This window comes from Melozone crissalis, unplaced genomic scaffold (genome assembly GCF_028551555.1).
Source record: "Melozone crissalis strain CALT ecotype California unplaced genomic scaffold, PUWL_Pcris_2 ptg000231l_1, whole genome shotgun sequence".
Classification (NCBI taxonomy): Eukaryota; Metazoa; Chordata; class Aves; order Passeriformes; family Passerellidae; genus Melozone; species Melozone crissalis.
In genome coordinates, this window is record NW_026535993.1 from 1,462,428 (window position 1) to 1,487,104 (window position 24,677).

General features: G+C 50.9%; 1 protein-coding gene across 1 annotated transcript; it reads left to right on the forward strand.

Moving 5' to 3' along the window:
- Positions 1-7,154: 7,154 nt before the first annotated feature.
- Positions 7,155-7,999, forward strand: LOC128949394 (olfactory receptor 14J1-like; the record flags this gene model as incomplete). The annotated part of the gene is made up of 2 exons (XM_054294256.1): positions 7,155-7,616; positions 7,991-7,999. Coding segments are annotated over 2 exons (471 nt in total), but the record flags the coding sequence as incomplete, so codon positions are not given.
- Positions 8,000-24,677: the final 16,678 nt, after the last annotated feature.

Here is a 24,677-nt window from a genome sequence, read left to right on the forward strand (position 1 = left end):
AGCAGCCATGGCCAAAGTGCTGCCCAAGGTGGCTCTGGCAGGGCTGTCTTGCAGCTGCTGCACATGCCTGTGCCCTGTGCAGCCCAGGCTGTGCTACGATGTCCCTGCCCTGCGCCTCTGTCCCTGCAGGCTGTCGGCATCCCCCGGCTGCCCCACCTGGCTGGCCCCTTCCTTTGCTGACAGCTCTGCCTCCTGCCTGCCCCTGCCTGCCCACACAAAGCCTGGGGCTGATACCAAAAGGCTTCATTCCATTTTTACCCTGCCTGTGAACTTTCAGCACAAGAACAAGGCATGCAGAGGCTGCTTTCCCATCAAGGGTGGTTGGAAGAGAAGAAGAAGACATCTGGCTCAAGGGTGCAGGGATTGAGAAAGCAAGGAGTGAATCTGGGAACTTGGGGTGGATTTTATGGAAGTGGGTAAATTGTAATTCATATTTACTGACTGTGTATAAGCAAGACAATGGTAGAATTACATGTCCACGTAAGGTTCGGAGTTATCCCATGTTGGACCTTAGGCCTGGATAAATGACACTCTCTGAAATACCAAATTAGATTTCAGGAGCCTTATTCTGATCTTTCAGAGATTTGGTGTCAGTGGTTCCTCACAGAACCAAGGAGTCAGCTGTGACACTGTGCAAACTCATGGAACAAAGGGTCCATGGTGACAGAGCAGAACCCCATGGAACCAAAATCCATTTGGGCGCATTGGGGCCACATTGAACCAATGGTCCATTGTGATGCTGCGGATCCAAGGAGACCATTATGACCCTGAGAAACCTCTTGGAACCAAGGGGCCATTGTGTCACAGCAAGGCCTGGTGGAACCATGGGTCCATTGTGACACTGCAGAACCACACGGAACCAAGGTGAGCATGTTCTACTGCGGAACCTCATGGAACAAAGGGTCCATGATGACACTGCAGCACCAAGGAGACTGCTGCTGGCGGTGTGAAAGCTCATGGAAGCACAAGTCCATTGTGACACAGCAAGGCCTGATGGAATCAAGGGTCCCTTGTTAAACTGTGTGGCCTCATGGAACCATGAGCCATTGTGACACAGCAAGGCCACTTGGAGCCAAGGGGCCACTGTGACACTGCGGATCCAAGGAGACCTGTGGAGGATTTTATTAAGAGTTGGTTAGCTGAGAAAGGCCATACTGACATAAGGCCGCTGGTTAAGCTGAAAGAGGGAGATCAGCAGTCTCTGATTCAGTGACTGCTGACAAGCAAGAATGCCGGATGGCCTTGCTGCAACATGAGGAAAGGGAGGTGAGATTAGTCCTGAATATCTGCAGAATGTAACAGAAGAATAAGCACAAGAATGTAGAAGCAGGTGTAGTTGCTGATATGTAACTAACCAATCCTGAGCTCTACTTTTGTAATATGTATGAAGCTTATTAAGAACTGTATTTAACCCGCCGTATTCGATCAATAAATTGGACTTGGATGAACCAACTGGTGTCTGGGTCTCCTTCCTCCGACAAAGACCATTGGGACTGAGGAACCTCATGGAACCAAGAGTCCATTGTTCCACTGTGGGGCCCTGTGGAACCAAGGGGAGCACAGTGACATTGTGGGGCCTCATGGAACAATGGAGACTGTTCTGACACTTTGGGACCCAGTGGAACCAAGGGGCCATTAGAGCATGGCAGGGCCTGGTGGAATTAAGGGGATAACAGTGAACACTGTGGGTGTCCATGGGATGAAGGGTCCATTTTGACACTGTGGAACCAAGGATACCATTGTGACACTCTGGGGCATTATAGAACCTAAGGTCCATTGTGACACAGCAGGGCCTCATGGAACCATGGAGGCCATTTTTACACTTGGAGGCCTTGTGGAACCAAAGGGCTATTGTGGCACTTGAGGGCATTGTGGAGCCAAGGGGACCATAGTGACACTGTGAGGCTGCATGAAACCAATGGTCTGTGGTGACACTGTGTCCTGGTTTAGGCCTTATGGGATCATGGAGACCATTGTGACACTACAGACCTCATTGTACCAAGGAACCATTGTGACACTCTGGAGTCTTGGCAGGCCAAGGGGCAGTTGTCACACTGTGTGGCACCATGGAACCAAGGAGGCCATTGTGACACTCCAGGGCCCCATGGAACTAAAGATTCACGGAGCAGTCCAGAACCCCATGCAACAAAAGGTCAATTGTGACATTGTGGGGCCTCATGTTATCCTGGAAGCCATGATGACACTTGGAGGCCTTGTTGAATCAAGGGGCTCTGCAGGGCCTCATGGAACCAAGCAGACCCTTCTGACATTGTGAGTCCCCATGGAACCAAGGGTCCATTGTGACACTGCAGCACCAAGGAGACCCCTGTGACACTGCAAGGCTTCATGGAAGCCAGGGACCATTGTGACACTGGAGCCCCATGGAAAGAAGAGGCCAGTGTGACACATCTGGGCCTGATGGAAGCAAGGATCCAATATGACACCACCACTGTGACACTGCAGGGTCCCATGAATCCAAGGGAACAGGGAAGAGGTCTGGTTGGCTTGGCCTGACTGGTCCAACTGCCCTTAGCATGTCGAGGGTCTCTTCTCATGTACCCCTGAAACGCTGGGGCTCTGGGCTTTCCTTCAAATGGAAAAGAACTGTTCTTCTCATTGAAACATCCATGACCAAACCATGATTCCATCTCCAAAATTTCCAGTGTCCAGGGATATTGAGGTGGGTTTATCCTTTGCTCTAAGCCATAAAAACCCCTTCTAACTAACATACCCTTTGCCTCCTTGGTTAGCCAGTAAGACTGGTTCAAAAATTATTTTCTTCCATATCAAAACTCTCTTTCATTTCTATTCCTTCTTCAGATTCTACATTTAAAAATCTTTCTGCTAAGCATACAGATGTGTGGGACTTTCTTGTCAAACTTTCATCTTTTCCAACAGTTGGTGACGAATTTTGCTTTTCCAGAGGCCTCTTTTTTCTTGATCTCTTCAGTTCAGAAATTCAGCGAGAAAAGCTGATTAACATTTGTTCAAAACACCCAAGCAAGACAAGCTCATTGGAATAATTCAAATCTTCAGTTCTTCTGCGGTTAGACAGATGTCAGAAGTGTTTTCAAAGTGAACCTACTATATTGAAAACAATGAATAGAGAATTGTTTTGTCCTGTTTAGTTTTCTTTTCCTGTTTATAGATTGGTATCAGCAGTCCTGAGTTAATATTGATCCCCAGCACCTCCTCATGCAGACTGAACACATATGAAAATCAAGACCCTTCATGGCTGACAATCAATCACACTTTGTCCCTACCCGCACCCCACCATTTCCCTCATCCAGCCCCTGGCACTGAGAGCAGCTGAGGAATGGAGTCACATCCAGGGGTGTCCCCAGGGCTCAGGATTGGGGCCAGGTCAGTGAAATCTCTTTATTGATGATGTGGATGATATCGCCAGCTGGGGCCTATGTACAAATCACAAATGGGAAGGGACTGCTCTGGAACATGCCTTGAGCTGTTTTATTTCTCAGCATCAGTCTCATTACATGGGTATGACAATAGGAAGATGCCAGCAGCTCACATCCCAAGCAGCTGACCAAGAACTTAATGTTATAACTTACTTTATAAGTTTTTTGACCAATCACAGAAAGCAAAAGCACATTGACAGCAGTTCATTCCAACCACTATAAGCACATGTACCTTTGGTTAAAACAATGCTTGCCTATTTTGAATACAATACCTGCTTGTGAGCCTTAAAACACAATGCACAGAGCTCCATTATTAAGCTTCAAACTTCCTAATATCTTGCTAGATAAACTTTTCTGTAGCTTAGGAAGGTATTCTAGACAAGCATTAATACACAGACCATTGTTCTATTTGTTCTTACTTTTCTACTTTTTAAATAATTCTTCTGCTGACCTATCTCATGGCTACTGATTACCTCTAACCACAGTTCTGCTGTCTCTGAGGCCTGCCTTGTGCAGCTTCCCCAAAACCCTCTGATTTTGTGGAGTCCCACACTGAACACAAGTTCAGCTATTTTAAACCAAATGCTCACTGATGTAGATAGTATTAGACATGGCACACTGCAAAATAGAGCTGCTATAGATTTTTTGCTGTTAGCACATGGACACAGGTGTGAGAATTTTGAAGGAATGTGTTTTATGAACCTCCTCTTTCCATTCACAGGAAACTCAAACAACTACAAGACAACATGAAGAAATTGACTCTGAATGATTTGGGCTTGGATGAATAGTTTGAGGAATGGGTAATAACTGGATGATTGAAAGATATCTTAAAGGGAGCTTTGTTATTACTAGTAGTTATTATTATATTGCTTTGTGCTATTCCAGCATAGTGAAATTTGTGACCCGCTTGGCAGAAAATACAGTGAAAAGGATTTGGGTGATGCAAGATGAAGAAGGGGAAATTGTAGCAATGTATCTAAACAACTTGGGCCACACTGTGCACCAGCCATACCACTTTTAGTTATTCTTATCAGAGCCATCTGGAATTAATCAAGGTTACTAAGACAGAAACTGTGCTAAATGAAGAATGAAAAGGCTGAGAAACAGAATACCAAGACCACAAGAACTCGATAACAGAAGGCTGTGAACCACCTGGACTGTAACCAATCACAAACTCTGAGAAGTGAGTGCAGGACACATGGACAACGCAGAGGCACCGATGAAGAAGAGTGTGATTGGTGCATGCATTAGGGTTAGAATGTATAAATAGGTGCATAATGTAAACAATAAATGGCTTCTGCTTAATCATACTGGTTAGTAGAATGGGAGTCCTGTTTTCCCACAGTGGGTGCCTGGGAAGGAGGGAGGATTCTTTTCCATAAAAAGGAAAGCACTAAGCCAGGAGCAGGAGACAAGTGACCCTTGCAGGCCTGGGGCCTCATTGCCTCCTTGTCCCTGCTCAGCAGCCTGGCAGGGGCCGCCCCATGCTCCTGCCCTTGCCATTGCACATCCCCACATGCCAGTGCCCATCCCGGCAAGAGCCCTGAGCAAGGAGGGAGGGACAGCATCTGCCTGGCCAGGGGCTGGGGCTCAGCCCTTGGCCCTTGGCATTCCTCAAACACATCCAGCTTTGCTGAGCACCAGAGACACCTTGGCCTTGTTTGTCCCCAGCTGTCATCACTGCTTCCAGTGTTCTGCTCTAACTGGAACCAGGGGACACATTCTCAGAGAGACTTATTAAACTTTTAGAAACTTTGGAGTTTCAATTTAACTTTCAATCCTTGAGAAGTTTTTTGAAAACTCTCTGAGGGACTGGATCTGATGTAAACAACACCAAATCCCTGAGGGGCTCATTAAAGTCATTCTGCTGTGTCTGTGCTGCTGAGCTTTAAAGGAACAGCTCTTCCCAGGGCCAGCTCCTCTCCCAGCCCAGCCCAGCTGAGGGCTCTGCCTGCAGGCACTGAGGGGACAGGAGCCAGGCAGAGACAGGCTGAAGGCAATCAGGATTGGGAAGACATTGAGCTGAGACTTCACTTGGGGAAACATCTTCACAGCCCTGTGCATGGTGAGTGTGTGGGTGCAAAGCAATGTCCCCTGTGCTCCTGGAGGGATCTCCTGAAGCCAGCACAACTCACAGCCTGGGGGATGTGTCAGGAGGACTCTCCCAGTTTCTCTCTGGCACAGGAGCAGGAGGAGGAGGAGGATGTGCTGCAGAGCGGGGCTGCCCTGGGCACTGTCAGAGGGACAGGGCAGGACGGCTTCTGCTGTCAGGGACGGCTGCAGGGGCTGAAGCTGGGGCTGCAGCCAGGGCTGCCCAGGGCTGTCCTGCAGAGCAGCTCCTGCAGCCCTCAGGGCTCTTGGCCAGCCCAGGGCATGTGCCACCTGCCAGGGGCAGCTCTCAGCCTGCCTGGCAGCTCCCCATGGACGCTGCAGGGGAGAAGTTGGAGGTGGAAGGAGCCACCCCCATCAGGGCAGATTCCTCCTGCTCTGGAGATGGTGCTGCATGGCCAGGGCTGCTCTCAGCTTTCTCCTCAAGGGAAGAGAAAAGGGGCTGTCAGCTTTGTCTGTGTCACTGAGACTCCTGCACTGTCACCCTGGGCATCAGCAGATGGGTCTCAGATCACCCTCAGAAAGTGCCTTCTCAGCCTCCTCTCCCTACAGACAGCAGCAGCAGCTCCTTGGCTTGCAGCATCTCTGTTTGTCTGGCCTGCCCTTAAGGCCCTGCTGCCAGGGAGATGCCCCTGGGGAGTTCCCTGTGCTGGGAGGGGTCTGCAGGGCAGAGCTGAGTCCCCAGGGCTGGGCTGGGCTCTGGCAGCATTGGCAGGGACAAGGCTTGGGTAAAGAGAAACAGCTCCCAATAGGCACAACTCCAGGCAGCAGAGAGCCAGACCAATCCTTTGCTTCCCTCCATGTCCTGCTTCATAGGGAGAGAGAGAAGAGTTGGAGAGATTGATTTTGAAACTGGAGTCTTCAAAAAAAGCCATGTTATTTTAAAGAGCCGTTTTTAATTGGTACATCCTGTACTAGAGCGAGGGGAAATGAGCAAAGGGCGCCTGTGTTGGCCCAGCAGGTCTGAGTGCACTGGGGCACAGGGAGCCCTGTTTTCCATCTGGCCTCCCCAGTGTTCAGCCTGAGAGCAATGTTAAGAACAGGACTTTTGTCCCTTCTGAAAAGCACACAGTTACTTTGTAGCCCAAAGCTACACTGAAAAAAAAAAAAAGGTAAATGAAATTTCCCCAGAGAAAGAGAAGCAATTTTGAGTGCCTGTGAAAGAAAATAGCATAGGATATACTCCAGATACTTTGTCCAAATTGTCAATGTTGTCTTTGAACAGCTCAAAATGTCCAGAATGAAGGAATGTCCAACAGCAGCTCCATCAGGCACTTCCTCTTGCTGCCATTGGCAGACACGCCGCAGCTGCAGCTCCTGCACTTCGGCCTCTTGCTGGCCATCTCCCTGGCTGCCCTCCTGGGCAACGGCCTCATCATCAGCGCCGTAGCCTGCGGCCACCACCTGCACACGCCCATGTTCTTCTTCCTGCTCAACCTGGCCCTCAGTGACCTGGGCATGATCTGCACCACTGTCCCCAAAGCCATGCACAATTCCCTCTGGGACACCAGCACCATCTCCTATTTAGGATGCGCTGCACAGGTGTTTTGCATTGCCTTTTTCATGTCAGCAGAGTTTTCTCTCCTGACCATCATGTGCTGTGACCGCTATGTGTCCATCTGCAAACCCCTGCACTATGGGACCCTCCCGGGCAGCAGAGCTTGTGCCCACATGGCAGCAGCTGCCTGGGCCAGTTCCTTTCTCCACGCTGTGCTGCACACAGCCAATACATTTTCCCTGCCCCTGTGCCACGGCAATGCCCTGGGCCAGTTCTTCTGTGAGGTGCCCCAGATCCTCAAGCTCTCCTGCTCCAAATCCTACCTCAGGGAACTTGGGCTTATTGTGCTAAGTGCTCTTCTATTTTTTGCTTGTTCTGTGTTCATTGTTTTCTCCTATGTGCAGATCTTCAGGGCTGTGCTGAGGATCCCCTCTGAGCAGGGACGGCACAAAGCCTTTTCCACCTGCCTCCCTCACCTGGCTGTGCTCTCCCTGTTCATCAGCACTGCCTATTTTGCCTACCTGAAGCCGCCCTCCATCTCCTCCCCATCCCTAGATCTGGCCCTGTCAGTTCTGTACTCGTTGGTGCCTACAGCCCTGAACCCCCTCATCTACAGCCTGAGGAACCAGGAGCTCAAGGATGCCTTGGGAAAACTGGTGACCGCAACTTCAGAAGCAATAAATTCTCTTTTCTGCTACAGAGCCTTTAGAATATAACTCTTTTCAATCTCAGCCTTTTTTTCCCTATTTGTCTATTCTTTGCTATGGTAACTTTTTCTATTTTTGTAGTGTTTCTATCAAAATACTGTATTGTTACTCTTAGCTTTTTACATGAATATCTACATTTCTTTTGAAATAAAAATACTTGCAAGTGGTCTGTTCCCTTGGTGTTTAAATAAAAACAAGTGCCTGCCTGACTTGTCTGTCCAAGGCATTTCCTGAGCCCTTTCCTGTCTCTGCACGGGCAGTGCCGGTGAGCGGAGGTGCGGGAAACGATTCCCAGCGCAGCAGCACAGCCAGGGACAATGCCCCCGCCTCTTCCCCCATCTGCTCTGCCCAACTCCACCTTGTCCTTGCCAGCCCTGCTGTGGCTGTAAGGCCGGAGCGCTCTGGCAGCTTGGTCACTGTCCTGCTGCGTGTCCCTGCTGTGGCCACAGGCAGGGCCAGGCCATGGGCACTGCTGGGACACAGCTGGGCTCCAGCACAGCAGCTCCAGCAGCAAAGGGCATCTCCTGAGGGCAGGGCAGGGAGGCTTTGCTCCCCTCCAGAGCTGCTGTCAGCAATGTGCTCCAGGAATGCCCTAGCACAGCAATGTCCAGTGCCTGGGGTGGGGGGGGAGTGTGCAGGGGGGGCTCACAGCAGTGTCCTGGCACAGCCAGAGCTCCTGGCATGGACCTGAGGCAGCAGCAGAGCAGGGCCTGGGCTGTGTCTCTGTTCTGGGACAGCCTGGGAAGGTGCCCCAGGGCAATTGTCCCACACCAGCCCCTGCAACCACCATTGCCAGCACTGGCCTCTCCCCACCTGCAGGAGGTTGTTTGTCCCTGCACGGAGGGACACCAAGTGACCAGGCCAGCAGGCCATGTTTGCTCTGTGCTGAGGAGATCGCAGCAGTACATCGTGTGTGTGTGAGTGGAGATGAACCTCAGTGAGCACAAACACCATCAGCAACACCCGGGGATGGCACAATTCCAGTGGCACAAACAGGACCTTGAGGCCGCTTCACTCTGAGAGTAACGTCCTCTGGGAAAACACCTGAATTCTTTGCTGGGTTGTGGTTAGGACTGCATAGAGAGGAATATCCCAGGCAGAGAGGCTCCAGGGAAAAATGCTCAGGGCAGCCATGGACTGCACAGGGAGACATTGGATAGAGTGAGGGTCTGTGGAGAGAAATCAGAGCTGCCTCCCTTCTGAAACAGCCCAGGGACATGGACAGGGCTGTGATGTGTTCTGGGAACTGACGTGGAACTGAGGGATGTGGAAAAGGCCTTTGGTGTCAGGGCTGTTGAGAAGGCTGGGCAGCGTCACTGTGGGACCTCTCTCAAAACCCTTGGAAAGGCCAGAGCCATCCCAGACGGTCCTGGGCACTTGGGAAAGGCAGACATGGAACACTCTGCACACAGGGCAGGGAGGGGAACTGGGAGAGTCACAGCCTGCTCAGGCTCAGCAGGGAAGGGGATGTGGCAAATCCTCCTGCAGCCATTCCAGGCACTGGCAGGACAGGGCAGGGACTGCAGAACCCACGTGGGAGGGAACAGAAGGGGATGTTGTGTGCCCAGACTTCAGCCAGACCTGGGACAGGGTCTGCTGTGGTCTCCTCAGAGCCAGACTGGAGAGAGCTGGGCTGAAGGAGTGGAACATGGGCTGGGTGGGAATTTGGCTGAACAATGAGGGTCAAATGTCATCCATGATACAGAGTCCTCTTGGTAGCCATGCACTGGTGACATCTCTCATTGACCAGCCCTTGGCCACCACTGTGGAACATTTCTAGCGTCTCTAAAATGGCATGAAATGTACTTTCAATTCCTTTATGAATGCTGCCAGATTGCAGGGAGTCTGTGACTGAACTCATCTCGTTAATGGTGACTGCAAACTGTAATTGGGCAAGGTGACTGAGTTGGGTAAATTTATCTTGCCATCAGGTGCCAAGCAAGCCACAATAAAGGGCAGAAAAAACTTATGCATCAGAAGAAAGTCAGTTCAATAGGGAAAAACCCAAACCCAAACAAAAAATAAAAACCCAAAACCCAATCAAAAAAAACCAAAGCAAGACCCACCCACAACAACACAAAATCCCCAAAAACAAACCAACCACAAAAAGAAAAAGCCACAAATAGAAAAAAATCAAATTCACAGGGTATCCCCTATCAGCAGAAAATGTTTAACCAACTTCTGGCAGGAGAGGATTATGTATGTGTAGGTGCTGTTTGGAAAGAAAAATATCTGAAAAAAGAAATTAATCTCCTAATCCCCTCATCCCCCTCCCCCCCCCCGATTTGATAACTGATCATGGTGTGACACGGAATAGAACATCCCTTGGGTCAGTCCAGCCCAGCTGTCCCATCCCTGTTCCCCAGGAACACTTACCCACCCCAGGCCCATAGGTTGGGGGAATTGCAGACACCTCGTGTGGGGCGAGCACTGAGACAAGGACAGGAGACCAGAACAAGATTTACTCTTGTCAAGGACAGTAGAACAGAACAGCTCAGCCTTGGAGAAACTGATTGAGGATGCACCTCTGGCAAACAGAAGTCACACACAATACAAGCAGGATGCCAGCACAGCTCTGCAAGGCAAACAAAACAGAAGTTATGCAAAATAATAATATTGCCGTTACTCAAAAGGAGGGGTCAAGGAAGAGCCACCTAAAAAGGGCACTGGATGTTGAAGACAAAACCCAAAGAACCATGAAAGGATTTGTGATAAGGGGTGCAACTATGTCAAATAAACTCAAAGGAAGTGGGGATAGCTCATCAATACAGAATGAATGTGTGTGATAAAAACTCTGATCATTCAGTGCTTAATGCACTCCAATGGAAGGAGGATGGCCCAAGTGACCACCATGCTGTAATAAAGAATACCTGCTTTCAAATACTCAGAACTCACTTCAGAAGTTTCTATCCAGAGGGTTTCAGTATCAGTTGTATCCTTGACTCCATTATGCCCCACAGTTTCACAATGGCTCCTTGGCTCCATGAGGCCCTGCTGTAGAACAATGGACCCTTGGTTCCATTGGGTTCCGTACTGTCAAAATGGCCTCCTTGGTTCTGCACTGCCACAATGCTCTCCTTGATTCCACGAGGCCTTGGTGTGTCACAACAGCCCCTTGGTTCCATCAACTGCCAGACTGTCACCCTGGTCTCTTGGATCTGCAGGGTCACAATGGACAATTGGTCACAAGCATCCCTGCTGTGTCACCATGAATAATTGGCTCCATGGAGCCCCACAGTGTCACAATGGCCCCGTGGCTCCACGAGGTTCCACAGCATCACCATGGTCTCCTTGGATCTGCAGTATCTCCATGGACCATTGGTTCCATGTGGCCCTGCTGTGTCACAGTGGTTCCTTGGTTCCATGAAGCCCCACTGCATAACAATGGAATGTTGTCCTTTGAGGTTCTGTACTGTCACAATGGTCTCCGTGGTTCTGGACTCTAACAATGGACCCTTGCTTCCATGAGGTTCCATGATGTCACAATGGTCTCCTTGGTTCCACAAGGTTCCATGATGTCACAATGGTCTCCTTGGTTCCACAGGGCCTTGTTTTGTCACAATAGACCCATGGTTCCATAAGCTTACATTCTGTAACTATGGTCTCCTCAAATCCACATTGGCACAATGGACAATTGGCTCCATGGGCCCTCCTGTGTCACAATAACCCCTCAGTGTCATGAGGTTCTGTGGTGTCTCAATGGTCTGCCTGGTTCAATGAGGCCCTGGAGTGTCACAATGGCTGCTTGGTTCCATGAGCTTCCATAGCATCACCAATGGCCTCCTTGTTTCTGCAGTGTCACAATGGATCCTGGCTCCACGAGGTCCCTAAATGTCAGTGGTCTCCTGGGTTCCATGTGGCCCTGCTGTGTCAACACAGCCCCTTGGTTCCATGAGTTTCTGTACTGTCAGCAACAGTTTCTTTGTTCCAATGAGGCCCTGCTGTGTCACAATGGACCCTGGGTTCCATGAAGTTCTTCAGTGTCACAATGGCCCCCTGGATCCATGAGGTCCCACAGTGTCTCCATGGTATCCTTGGATCCACGCTGCCATAATGGGCCATCGGTGCAGCCGGAATAGCAGCTAATAAAGCCCAGGGTAGGGAAGCAAAAAGGGCCTTTGCATGGAATCCACAGATGTTTAATTCAGTCGTGCGGTGAGATGTTCAGGGTCACAAGGCAGGACTCCTGAGAGGAGTCCAGGTTTCTGTATCTCCAGAGGAAGGGTCTGATCAGTGCCATGGGGGCAGTACAAAGATGGGGGCCAGTGGGGGAAAGGGGAGGGAGGGGCTGAGGGACACAGAACAAGGGGAAGGAGCCAATGGGGTCGCACAGCTTTTGAGGGAAGCTTCTTGTGTCTCTCTAACCCAGGGAATGCCTCTCAGGGTCTCCACAGCTGCAGAGTGTGAAAATGGCCTCTTGGTTCTTTTGGGCTCCCCAGGATCCCAGTGGCCCCTTGGCTGCATGAGGCCCAGCTGTGTCACACTGGCCCCTTGCTTCCATTGGGCCCCACAGTGTCACAATTTTCCCTCCCCTTAGTTCTATGAGGCCCTGCAAAGTCACAATGGACCTCTGGTTCCATGAGTTCTACATTGTTCAATGAGTCCTTAGTTCCATGGGGCCCTGTAGTGTCACAATGGTCCCTTGCTTCCATGGTGCCACACAGTGCCACAATGGCCCTTTGGCCCAACAGGGCCTCATAGTGACACAATGGACTCCTTGGTTTCATACGGACACAAATTGCCACAATGGCCCTCTGGTTTCACAAGGCCTCAAAGTGTAAAAATGGCCTCCATGGTTCCATGATGTCCTGCAGCAGAGCAATGGTCTCCTTGGTTCCACAGTGTCAGAATGGCCCCTTTGTCCCATGGAGCCCCACAGTGTCGCTCTGGTTCCCTTGATTCCATGAGGCCCAGAGGTGTCACAATGGCCCCTTGGTTCAAATGGGTTCCAAATGGCCAGATCGGTCTCCATGGTTCCATGAGGGCCCGCAACCTCCCAATGGACCCTTGGTTCCAAGGGTCCTGCAATGTCACAAGGCTGCCTTAGTTCCACGAGGCCCTGCAGTGTCGTGGAGGCCTCTTGGCTCCATGAGGCAAAGCAGAACCAGAATGGTCCCTTGGTTCCAAGGAGCACGATGGTTTCACCATGGTCCCTTTGGTTCCACAGGGCCCCTCAGTGGAACAATGGACCTTTGATTCCATGAGGTTCCTCAGTGTCTCAGTGGCCCCTTGGCTCCATGTGGCCCCACTTTGTCACAGTTCCAGGTGGTTCCATGAGGTCCCACAGTGTCCAAATGGTCTCCTTGGCTCTGGGAAGCCCCACAGAGCCACAAGGGACTCTTGGTTCCAGAAGGCCTTGCTGTGTCACAATGGACTTTTGGTTCCAGGAGCTTTCACACTGTCAACAATGGTCTGAGCACTGCAGTGTCACCAGGGATCCATTGTTCCATGAGGTTCCAGAGCATAACATGATCTCCTTAATTCTGGAAGGTTCTGCAGTGTCCCAATGGACCATTGCTTCCATGCAGCCCCACACTGTCACAATGACCCCATGGCTCCAGGAGCTTCCACAATGTCAGCAATGGTCTCCTTGGTTCCACAAGGCCTTGCTCTGATACAATGGACTTTTGGTTCCATGGGGTTCCAATGCATCACAATGGACACTTTTTTCCATGGGGTTCCACAGTGTCACAGCTGAGTCCTTGGTTCTGTCAGCCTCTGTGTCACCAAATGTCCAAAATATCAGATTAAGCCTCCTTAACACTCATTTGCTATTTCAGAGGGGATCATTTCTTCAGGCCTGAGGCCCAACATGGGATAACTGCTAACCTTACATGGACATGTAATTCTACCATTGTGTTGCTCATATACAGTCGCTAAATGTGAATTTCAATTTACCTGTTTCCATTAAACCCATCCCAAGTTCCCAGATTCTCTGTCCCTGCACCCATGAGCCATATGTCTTCTTCTTCTCTTCCAGCCATCCTTGCTGGGAAGCCTGCCTGGTTCCTGTGCTGAAAGTTCAAAGGCATGAAATTGGAATGAACCCTTTTGGTATTAGCCCCAGGCTTTGTGTGGGCAGGCAGAGGCAGGCAGGAGGCAGATTGTCACAGACATCTTTTCATAAAAATCCTTTCTTTTAGGATTTGTCCTTTCTGGGAAGCTGAGGCCTCAGAAAAAAAATGTAAGCAATTATTATCTGCTGTTGTGGAATGTAACAGATGCATCTGTGATTGGTCTTCTGTGAGTGTTTGGATTTACTGACCACTCACAGGAGAGATTGTCCTGCTTTCTGTCTGGACACAGAAACTTGTTTGTAGATTCCTATTCTATTCTTAGCTTAGCAGCTTCTGCAACTTCTCTCTCTATTCTTATTAGTATAGTCATAAAGTATTATATATCATATATTAATAAATCCAGCCTTCTGATCATGAAGCAAGATTCTCGTCCATCTCTCTCACCCTCTCATCCTGAGGAACCCTCTCAAGTCACTTCAATATCTGGTGACCCCTCATGTCAGAGCAAAAATTAATTTGATAAGACCAGAGGAGCAAATTGCTGCACTGGGTAAAATCCTGTATGTGTAGCATTTGATGGTTGCTTTAGAAGTGATCACAGAAGTGGATTCAAGCCAGGAGCTGAAGAACTGAAGATCCTGGTTTGGACAGAGTTCTCAGCCAAGGCTGACCACAAGTGAACCTTCTTCTGGAAAACCTTCAGGACAATGTTAGAAAAGAGCAGCAGAACCGTGGAGCTGGCCAGAGCATGCTGGACTCTTTCAAAAGGCACTGTTGCCTTTTCTATCCCTGAGGATTCAGCCTTGCGTAGTTTGTGGCTGTTCATATGGGGGACACACTCCTTGGAGGAAGAGGTTCGTTTCTCTCCTTCAGAGGAGAATCTTATTGCCCTCTGGCAAAAATGGAGTGCAGAGGATGGACTTTTCCTATCAGCAACAGATCTCTATGAGTTCTTTCGATGGGCAAAGCTTTTTGGGTTCTTTGCTGATGTGCTATATGCCTTGGAGGTTTTCGTGTGGGAGTGCATGGACTCCATTTTCCGATTCGTTCGGGGTCAGGGGTGCGACTTCCCTCCTGTCTACCCAGCATTTAGAAAGCTCTTCCCAGTTTTGAAACGGAGAGCAGCTGTTTTTCCATGGATTTCTAACTGCTATGGGCTTGCTCCGTTCCCCCCGTCCCCAGCGGGAGAAGACCCGGTGGGGGATGAGATTCTGCTTTCCAGCCCCCACTGCTTCGCGGTGGGGGGGGTGAAGCTTTGCTGTGCGAAGAAGTTTATTTTACTCTTTCTCCGGAGCCTGCGCAGATGGAGCCGTCTCTTCCCCCACCTTCTCCCTTGTCGGCGGGATGGGAGGGGGTGGCGCCGCTCAAGCCAGCGCCGCAGCCGCCTCCAAGACCTGCGCTGCCTCCGCCTCTGCCGGCCTCTTGGGCCCCACCCCGCTCAGAGATGGGGGTGGTACTGGTCCCCGAGCCCCCCCACCCCTGCCAGCACTGCGGCCGCCTCTCTGGGCGGTCCCGCCCACGGGTTCACCGGCTTACCTGCCTGCGTCTGAGAATTCAGAAACAGCGCTTCCAGCGCATGCATCTATGTGGCTAGGAGACGCCCTCGACAAAAACACAGACTTGGCGCCGCCTTCCCGGGTGATCCTGGCTCCGCCTCTGCTGGCTTCCCTGTTTGCGCCGATGTTGCCAAGCAACAGTGATCATCCGCCACCGCTTCTTCCGGCTGCTCCGGTGCTGCCCGTGGCTGTTTCACCGCCGCCCCTCCCGGCTGTTTCGCTGCTGTCCGTGTGCGTTCCACCGGCGACTGCATCTTGGCGGCTGACTTCAGAGTCAGCGGCAGAAGATGGCGGCGACCCCGTGCCATGCCTGCAGCCGCTTTCAGAGCCAAGGGACAAAGCAGCAGCATGTTCCCGCGCATCCCCAAGGTTTCCTGCAGCTGAGCCATTGTTGCTAGGCGACGAAGACGCGTCTGCAGTTTCCAGCTCAGCGGAGGAGGAATCCTCTCCAGCCTCCTTGGCCTCCCCGCCGCTTGCACCGGCCACCCCAGCAGTTCTGCCGCTGTCGGAGACTCTGTCCTCCGTGTCTGCGTCAGAGGCTGCCCTGGAACCGGCTGTTTGTTCGAGCTCGGACCATCCCGGACCGGTTGCCTCTGTAGCAGCGGGCCCGGCGGCTGGTCTCTCCTTCCGTGGAGCGGGGGGTGCTCGCCAGCTGACTGTGGGGGCAGTGTGCCTGCCTGCATTCAAGATCAGCATTCTCGGTGGGCTGGGGGGTGTTTTGTCGGGAATTGTCCCATGGAGGCTGCCATCTCTGCCGCCTCTCTTGCGCCCCAGCAGCGGGGGGCAGGTGCATCCCGAGAGTTCTACCTTTGGTCTCCAGCCCGCAGGGGGTGGGGGTGATGCCATGGGGCGGATGGGAGACACACCTGATGCATTTGCATTGCAGGGGAAGAGGGCACAGATGGAGGAGACCATAGCTGGTTTGCAGTGGGGAACAAACATCTCCAGACCCCAGATGGGATTTCTGGGGAAGGCTTCTGTTCCCTCGCTGCTGGCATGCCTCAGTGGTTTTGGGAAAAGGAAGCGTGTCCCCACCCGTGCTGCCATTGTACTGGCAGCAGGGTGCAGGCCTGTGGGAATGCAGAGCCTGTGTCATGGGTTTGGCCTGGCCTGTTGGGCTCAGGAAGTTTCTGGGCCAGGGCAACTGCATGGCTTCCTGATGTTTCTGGGGGTTGTGGTTTCTCCTACCGGTCCTGGCCCCCCTTTGTGGGCCAGTTTTGGGTTTCCTGGTCCATCATGGGCCAGGGCCCCCCGGGCCTTTCCTTCTCTGGCACTGCTCTGCTCGGCTGCTGCTCTTTTCCTTTTCGATCAAAAAAAAAAAAATTAAAATTAAATAAAAAGATTGAAAATAGCGGGCAGCAGCTCTGAAGCACTGAAGCATTGAAGGGCCAGAAAAGGACATTCCAAAATTGTTCAAATTGTTTGAAATTGTTTGAAATTGTTGTAAGACTGTCAATGGTTTGTGATAACTATTGATGGGACTTTTGCAGAAGTCTCTTTCAGGACAAAAAAGGACTCTCAGATATTCCAAGAGAAACAACTTCAGCTCATGGACTGTTCCTGAAACTCATCTGCTTGGACTTGAATTTTCTTTGCATTGTTTTTTTGCATTTTCTTAGATTGTAGGATTGCTTTAGTGATTTGTAAGTATTGTATATTTTACAGGTGAAGAAATTTCCTGTTCATTTTACATCAGCATTTTTCCTTTTAATTTATACAATTTAGAAAGGTGAGATGTCGCAGACATTTTTTCATGGAAATCCTTTCTTTGGGACTTGTTCATCTTCTGGGAAGCTGAGGCCCCAGAAAGAGAATGTAAACAATGATTATCAGCTGCTGTGAAATGCAATAGGATGCACCTGTGATTCGTTCATGTTCCATGTGTACAATTAAGGGCCAATCACAGAGCAAGCTCTCTGGAACACAGGGACAGAGAACTCTCTTGTTTTTAGATTCTTTTCAATTCTATTCTTAGCTTAGCAGCCTCTGCAACTTCTCTCCTTATTCTTTTTAGTAAAGTTATAATGTATTGTACATCATATATCAATAAATTCAGCCATCTGATCATGAAACAAGAATCTCGTCCTTCTCTCACCCTGGAGACCTCATCAGGTCACTGTAATACCAGATGGTCCTGGGCACTTGGGAAGGGCAGACATGGAACTAGTCTGCAAACAGGGCAGGGAGGGGGACTGGGAGAGTCACAGCCTGCTCAGGCTCAGCAGGAAAGGGGATGTGGCAAATCCTCCTGCAGCCATTCCAGGCACTGGCAGGACAGGGCAGGGACTGCAGAACCCACGTGGGAGGGAACAGAAGGGGATGTTGTGTGCCCAGACTTCAGCCAGACCTGGGACAGGGTCTGCTGTGGCCTCCTCAGAGCCAGACTGGAGAGGGCTGGGCTGAAGGAGTGGAACATGGGCTGGGTGGGAATTTGGCTGAACAATGAGGGTCAAATGTCATCCATGATACAGAGTCCTCTTGGCAGCCACACCCTGGTGACACCCCTCATTGACCAGCCCTTGGCCACCACTGTGGAACATTTCTAGCGTCTCTAAAATGGCATGAAATGTACTTTCAATTCCTTTATGAATGCTGCCAGATTGCAGGGAGTCTGTGACTGAACTCATCTCGTTAATGGTGACTGCAAAATGTAACTGGGCAAGGTGACTGAGTTGGGTAAATTTATCTTGCCATGAGGTGCCAAGCAGGCCACAATAAAGGGCAGAAAAAACTTATGCATCAGAAGAAAGTCAGTTCAATAGGGAAAAACCCAAACCCAAACAAAAAATAAAAACCCCAAACCCAATCAAAAAAAACAAAGCAAGACCCACCCACAACAACACAAAATCCCCAAAAACAAACCAACCACAAAAAGAAAAAGCCACAAATAGAAAAAAATCAAATTCACAGGATATCTCCTATCAGCAGAAAATGTTTAACCAACTTCTGGCAGGAGAGGATTCTGTATGTGTAGGTGCTGTTTGGAAAGAAAAATATCTGAAAAAAGAAATTAATCTCCTAATCCCCTTGTCCCCCTCCCCCCCCCTCTAGTTGATTACTGATCATGGTGTGACACGGAATGGAACATCCCTTGGGTCAGTCCAGCCCAGCTGTCCCATCCCTGTTCCCCAGGAACACTTACCCACCCCAGGCCCATAGGTTGGAGGGGGTTGCAGACGCCTCATGCAGGGCGAGCACTGAGACAAGGACAGGAGACCAGAACAAGATTTACTCTTGTCAAGGACAGTAGAACAGAACAGCTCAGCCTTGGAGAAACTGATTGAGGATGCACCTCTGGCAAACAGAAGTCACACACAATACAAGCAGGATGCCAGCACAGCTCTGCAAGGCAAACAAAACAGAAGTTATGCAAAATAATAATATTGCCGTTACTCAAAAGGAGGGGTCAAGGAAGAGCCACCTAAAAAGGGCACTGGATGTTGAAGACAAAACCCAAAGAATCATGAAAGGATTTGTGATAAGGGGTGCAACTATGTCAAATAAACTCAAAGGAAGTGGGGATAGCTCATCAATACAGAATGAATGTGTGTGATAAAAACTCTGATCATTCAGTGCTTAATGCACTCCAATGGAAGGAGGATGGCCCAAGTGACCACCATGCTGTAATAAAGAATACCTGCTTTCAAATACTCAGAACTCACTTCAGAAGTTTCTATCCAGAGGGTTTCAGTATCAGTTGTATCCTTGACTCCATTATGCCCCACAGTTTCACAATGGCTCCTTGGCTCCATGAGGCCCTGCTGTAGAACAATGGACCCTTGGTTCCATTGGGTTCTGTACTGTCAAAATGGCCTCCTTGGTTCTGCACTGCCACAATGCTCTCCTTGATTCCACGAGGCCTTGGTGTGTCACAACAGCCCCTTGGTTCCATCAACTGCCAGACTGTCACCCTGGTCTCTTGGATCTGCAGGGTCACAATGGACAATTGGTCACAAGCATCCCTGCTGTGTCACCATGAATAATTGGCTCCATGGAGCCCCACAGTGTCACAATGGCCCCTTGGCTCCACGAGGTTCCACAGCATCACCATGGTCTCCTTGGATCCACAGTATTTCCATTTACCATTGGTTCCATGTTGCCCTGCTGTGTCACAGTGCTTCCTTGGTTCCATGAAGCCCCACTGCATAGCAATGGAATCTTGGTCCTGTGAAGTTCTGTACTGTCAACAATGGTCTCCTTGGTGCTGGACTGTAACAATGGACCCTTGGTTCCACGCGGTTCCATGATGTCACAATGGTCTCCTTGGTTCCACGAGGTTCCATGATGTCTCAATAGTCTCCTTGGTTCCGTAGTGTCAAAATGGCTGCATGGTTCCATAAGGTTTCTCAGTGTCCCAATAGTTTCCTTGCTTCCATGAGGCTCTGCAGTGTCACTATGTCCCATATTTTCCAGGAGCTTCTGGCCAATCAACCATGTCCTTTGTTCCAATGAGGCCCCGCAGTGCCACAACGGCCCCTTTATTTCATGAGGTTCCATAGTGTATCATGGTTGCCTTGGTTCCAAGAGGTTCCCCAGTGTCACAATGGGCCCTTGGCTCCACGAGGTTCCACAGCATCACCATAGTCTCCTTGGATCTGCAGTATCTCCATGGACCATTGGTTCCATGTGGCCCTGCTGTGTCACAGTGCTTCCTTGGTTCCATGAAGCCCCACTGCATAACCATGTAATCTTGGTCCTGTGAGGTTCAGTACTGTCACCATGGTCTCCGTGGTTCTGGACTCTAACAATGGACCCTTGCTTCCATGAGGTTCCATGATGTCACAATTGTCTCTTGCTTCTGGACTGTAACAATGGACCCTTGGTTCCACGAGGTTCCATGATGTCACAATGGTCTCCTTGGTTCCACAAGGCCTTATTTTGTCACAATGGACCCATGGTTCCTTAAGCTTCCATGCTGTAACTATGGTCTCCTCAGATGCACATTGGCACAATGGACAATTGGCTCCATGGGCCCTCCTGTGTCACAATAAACCCTCAGTGCCATGAGGTTCTGTGGTGTCACCATGGTCTGCCTGGTTCAACGAGGCCCTGGAGTCTCCCAATGGCTGCTTGGTTCCATGAGCTTCCATAGCATCAACAATGGTCTCCTTGTTTCTGTAGTGTCATAACGGACCCTCCAGAAATGAGGTCCCTAAATGTCAGTGGTCTCCTGGGTTCCATGTGGCCCTGCTGTGTCAACATAGCCCCTTGGTTCCATGAGTTTCTGTACTGTCAGCAACAGTTTCTTTGTTCCAATGAGGCCCTGCTGTGTCACAATGGACCCTGGGTTCCATGAAGTTCTTCAGTGTCACAATGGTCCCTTGGATCCATGAGGTCCCACAGTGTCACCATGGTGTCCTTGGATCCACAGTGCCATAATGGACCATTGTTGCAGCTGCAATAGCAGCTAATAAAGCCCAGGGTAGGGAAGCAAAAAAGGGCCTTTGCATGGTATCCACAGATGTTTAATTCAGCCGTGAGGTGAGATGATCTGGGTCACAAGGCAGGACTCCTGGGGGAAGTCCAGGTTTCTGTATCTCCAGAGGAAGGGGCTGATCAGTGCCATGGGGGCAGTACAAAGATGGGGCCAATGGGGGAATGGGGAGGGAGGGGCTGAGGGACACAGAACAAGGGGAAGGAGCCAATGGGGTCGCACAGCTTTTGAGGGAAGCTTCTTGTGTCTCTCTAACCCAGGGAATGCCTCTCAGGGTCTCCACAGCTGCAGAGTGTGAAAATGGCTCCTTGGTTCTTTTGGGCTCCCCAGGATCCCAGTGGCCCCTTGGCTGCATGAGGCCCAGCTGTGTCACACTGGCCCCTTGCTTCCATTGGGCCCCACAATGTCACAATTTTCCCTCCCCTTAGTTCCATGAGGCCCTGCAAAGTCACAATGGACCTCTGGTTCCATAAGTCCCACATTGTTCCATGAATCCTTAGTTCCATGGGGATGTCACATCCTTAGTTCCTGTAGTGTCACAATAGTCCCTTGCTTCCATGGTGCCACACAGAGCCACAATTGCCCAACAGGGCCTCATAGTGTCACAATGGACTCCTTAGTTCTATAGGGACACAAAGTGCCACAATGGCTCTTTGGTTTCACAAGGCTTCAAAGTGTAAAAATGGCCCCCATGGTTTCATGCAGCCATACTGTGTCAAAATGGACTTTTGTTTCCATGATGCACCACAGTGTCACAGTGGTCACCTTGGTTGTGCACTGTAAGAATGTCCCATTGGTCACTCAGAGCCCCACAGTGTCACTATTGTGCCCTTGGTTCCATGAGGCCATGCTGTGTCACAATGCCCTTTGGTTCCATGAGGTCCCATGTGTCATAATGATCTCCATGGTTCCATGAGGCTTCGCTGTGGCTCAATGGCCCCCTTGGTTCCATGATGTCCCATAGCAGAGCAATGGTCGCCTTGGTTTCATGGGGTCAGAAAGGCCCCTTTGTCCCATGGAGCCCCACAGTGCCACTGTGGTCCCCTTGATTCCATGAGGCCCTGCCGTGTCATGGTGGCTCCTTGGCTCTATGAGGGAAAGCAGAATCAGAATGGCCCCTTGGTTCCATGGAGCACCACGGTGTCACCACAGTCCTGTTGATTCCACAGGGCCCCTCAGTGTAACAATGGACATTTGGTTCCATGAGGTTCCTCAGTGTCTCAGTGGCCCCTTGGCTCCATGTGGCCCCGCTGTGTCACTATGCCAGGTGGTTCCATGAGGTCCCACAGTGTCCAAATGGTCTCCTTTGTTCTGGGAAGCTCCACAGAGCCACAATGGACCCTTGGTTCCAGAAGGCCTTGCTGTGTCCCAATGGACTTTTGGTTCCATGGGGTTCCACTGCATAACCATGGACGCTTTGTTCCATGGGGTTCCATAGCATAACATGATCCCCTTGATTCCAGAAGGCTCTGCAGTGTCAGTGTCACAATGGACCATTGGTAACATGCAGCCCCACACTGTCACAATGACCCCATGGCTCCATGAGCTTCCACACTGTCAGCAATGCTCTCCTTGGTTCCACGAGGCCTCGCTCTGACACAATGGACATTTGGTTCCATGGGGCTCCACTGCATCACAATGGACCCTTTGTTCCATGGTGTTCCACAGTGTCACAGCTAGGCCCTTGGATCTGTCAGCCTCTGCTGTCACCAAATGTCCAAAAAATCAGAATAAGGCTCCTGAACACTAATTTGCTATTTCAGAGGGTATCATTTATTCAGGCCTGAGGTCCAGCATGGGATAACTCCTAACCTTACATGGACATGGAATTCTACCACTGTGTTGCTCATATACAGTCCCTAAATGTGAATTACAATTTACTCATTTCCATAAAACCCACCCCAAGTTCCCAGATTCACTCCTTGTTTTCTCCATTCCTGCCCCTTGAGGCAGATTTCTTCTTCTTCTCTTCCAGCCATCCTTGCTGGGAAAGCAGCCCCTGCATGCCTTGTTCCTGTGCTGACAGTTCACAGGCAGGGTAAACATGGAATGAACCCTTTTGGTATCAGCCCCAGGCTTTGTGTAGGCAGGCAGAGGCAGGCAGGAGGCAGAGCTGTCAGCAAAGGAAGGGGCCAGCCAGGTGGGGCAGCCGGGGAATGCCGACAGCCTGCAGGGACAGAGGCGCAGGGCAGGGACACCATAGCACAGCCTGGGCTGCACAGGGCACAGGCATGTGCAGCAGCTGCAAGACAGCCCTGCCAGAGCCAACTTGGGCAGCACTTTGGCCATGGCTGCTGGGCCTGGGCCTGAGGCAGGAGCAGGAGACAAGTGACCCTTGCAGGCCTGGGGCCTCATTGCCTCTTTGTCCCTGCTCAGCAGCCTGGCAGGGGCCGCCCCATGCTCCTGCCCTTGCCATTGCACATCCCCTCATGCCAGTGCCCATCCCGGCAAGAGCCCTGAGCAAGGAGGGAGGGACAGCATCTGCCTGGCCAGGGGCTGTGGCTCAGGCCTTGGCCCTTTGCATTCCTCAAACACATCCAGCTTTGCTGAGCACCAGAGACACCTTGGCCTTGTTTGTCCCCAGCTGTCATCACTGCCTCCAGTGTTCTGCTCTAACTGGAACCTAGGGACACTTTCTCAGTCGTGTCCCTCAGTGGAACCCATTAAAACTTCAAGAAATTTCAGAGTTTCAATTTAAAGTGGTTGAGAAGTTTATTGAAGTCACTTTCAGGGACTGAGTCTGATGTAAACAACACCAAAGCCCTGTGAGAATCATTAAACTTTTCCTAGTCCATTTATGGAGAAAGATTTCAAAGAAGTTGTAAGAAATACACATTCCTATTTTAAAGGATATATTTTATTTTATTTCTCTTTAAAGCAGAGGTGATTGCAGCATTCTGTGATTGATATTGACCCAGGGTCTCTCCTCAGCAGCTCTGGCCTGCTCACAGAAGCTGTGCCTGGAGCTCTGACCCAGTGTGGACAACCTTGCTCCACATTGCCCAGCCCCATCCTGTCTGTCCTCACTCCCCTGGGACCTGCTGTGCTTGCAGAGCTGGCTGCACTCAGCCTAAGAGGGGTTTTCACTTTTGGGGGCTTTTTGAAGCAATCTGAACCTCCTGAGATTCCCCACTGCAAACAGACACACTGCTCAGGTGTGTGCCAGCCCCAGGTGCCACCAAAGGCACTGCAGAGCTGCCCTGGGCCAGCTGTGAGGGTGGATCATCAGCCCAAGCTGCACTGGGCCACTGCAAGGGGCTGTGGCCATGGACACTGCACTGACCCCACTGCTGGGTTTGGCTGCCACGGCCACTGAGAGAAATTAAACTGTCCTTGGAAACACTGGGGAGGACTGGGACGTACTGGGGAACACTGGAACGCTGTGGGAGACACTGGGGCATACTGGGAATGACACTGGGGAGGACTGGCAAAAACTGGGGACACTGGGGATATTGCAGGGAAGACTGGGGACACTGGGGCATCCTGTGGATGACACTGGGAGGAACTGGGAATGACTGGGAATGAACTTGGTGTATTGGGATAGATTGGGCTGCACTGGGAGGAAGTGGAGGGGACCTGGTGTTGTACTGGGTTCTACTTGGGATGAAATGAATATTCCTGGGGTTATACTGGTCTGTACTGGGAATGAACTGGGCTGTAGTGGAAGGGACTGGAGGAGGGTGATTTATCTGTTCCAACCTACAACACATCCCATTTGCAAAGGCTCCTGCCCATCAGCAGTGGCAGCCAATCAGCACCTGGGATCCGCCCGGACCCCGAAGGGCCCCAAATTCCCCTCCGTGACTTCCAAGGGCCCCCCTGGACCCCTAAGTGCTGCCCCGGACCCTGAACTGTCCCTCAGAATCCCTGAGTGCCCCTCCAAGTGCCCACCCGGCTCCCCCAAGTGTCCTCCAGACCCTCAAGTTCTCTCTGAATTCCC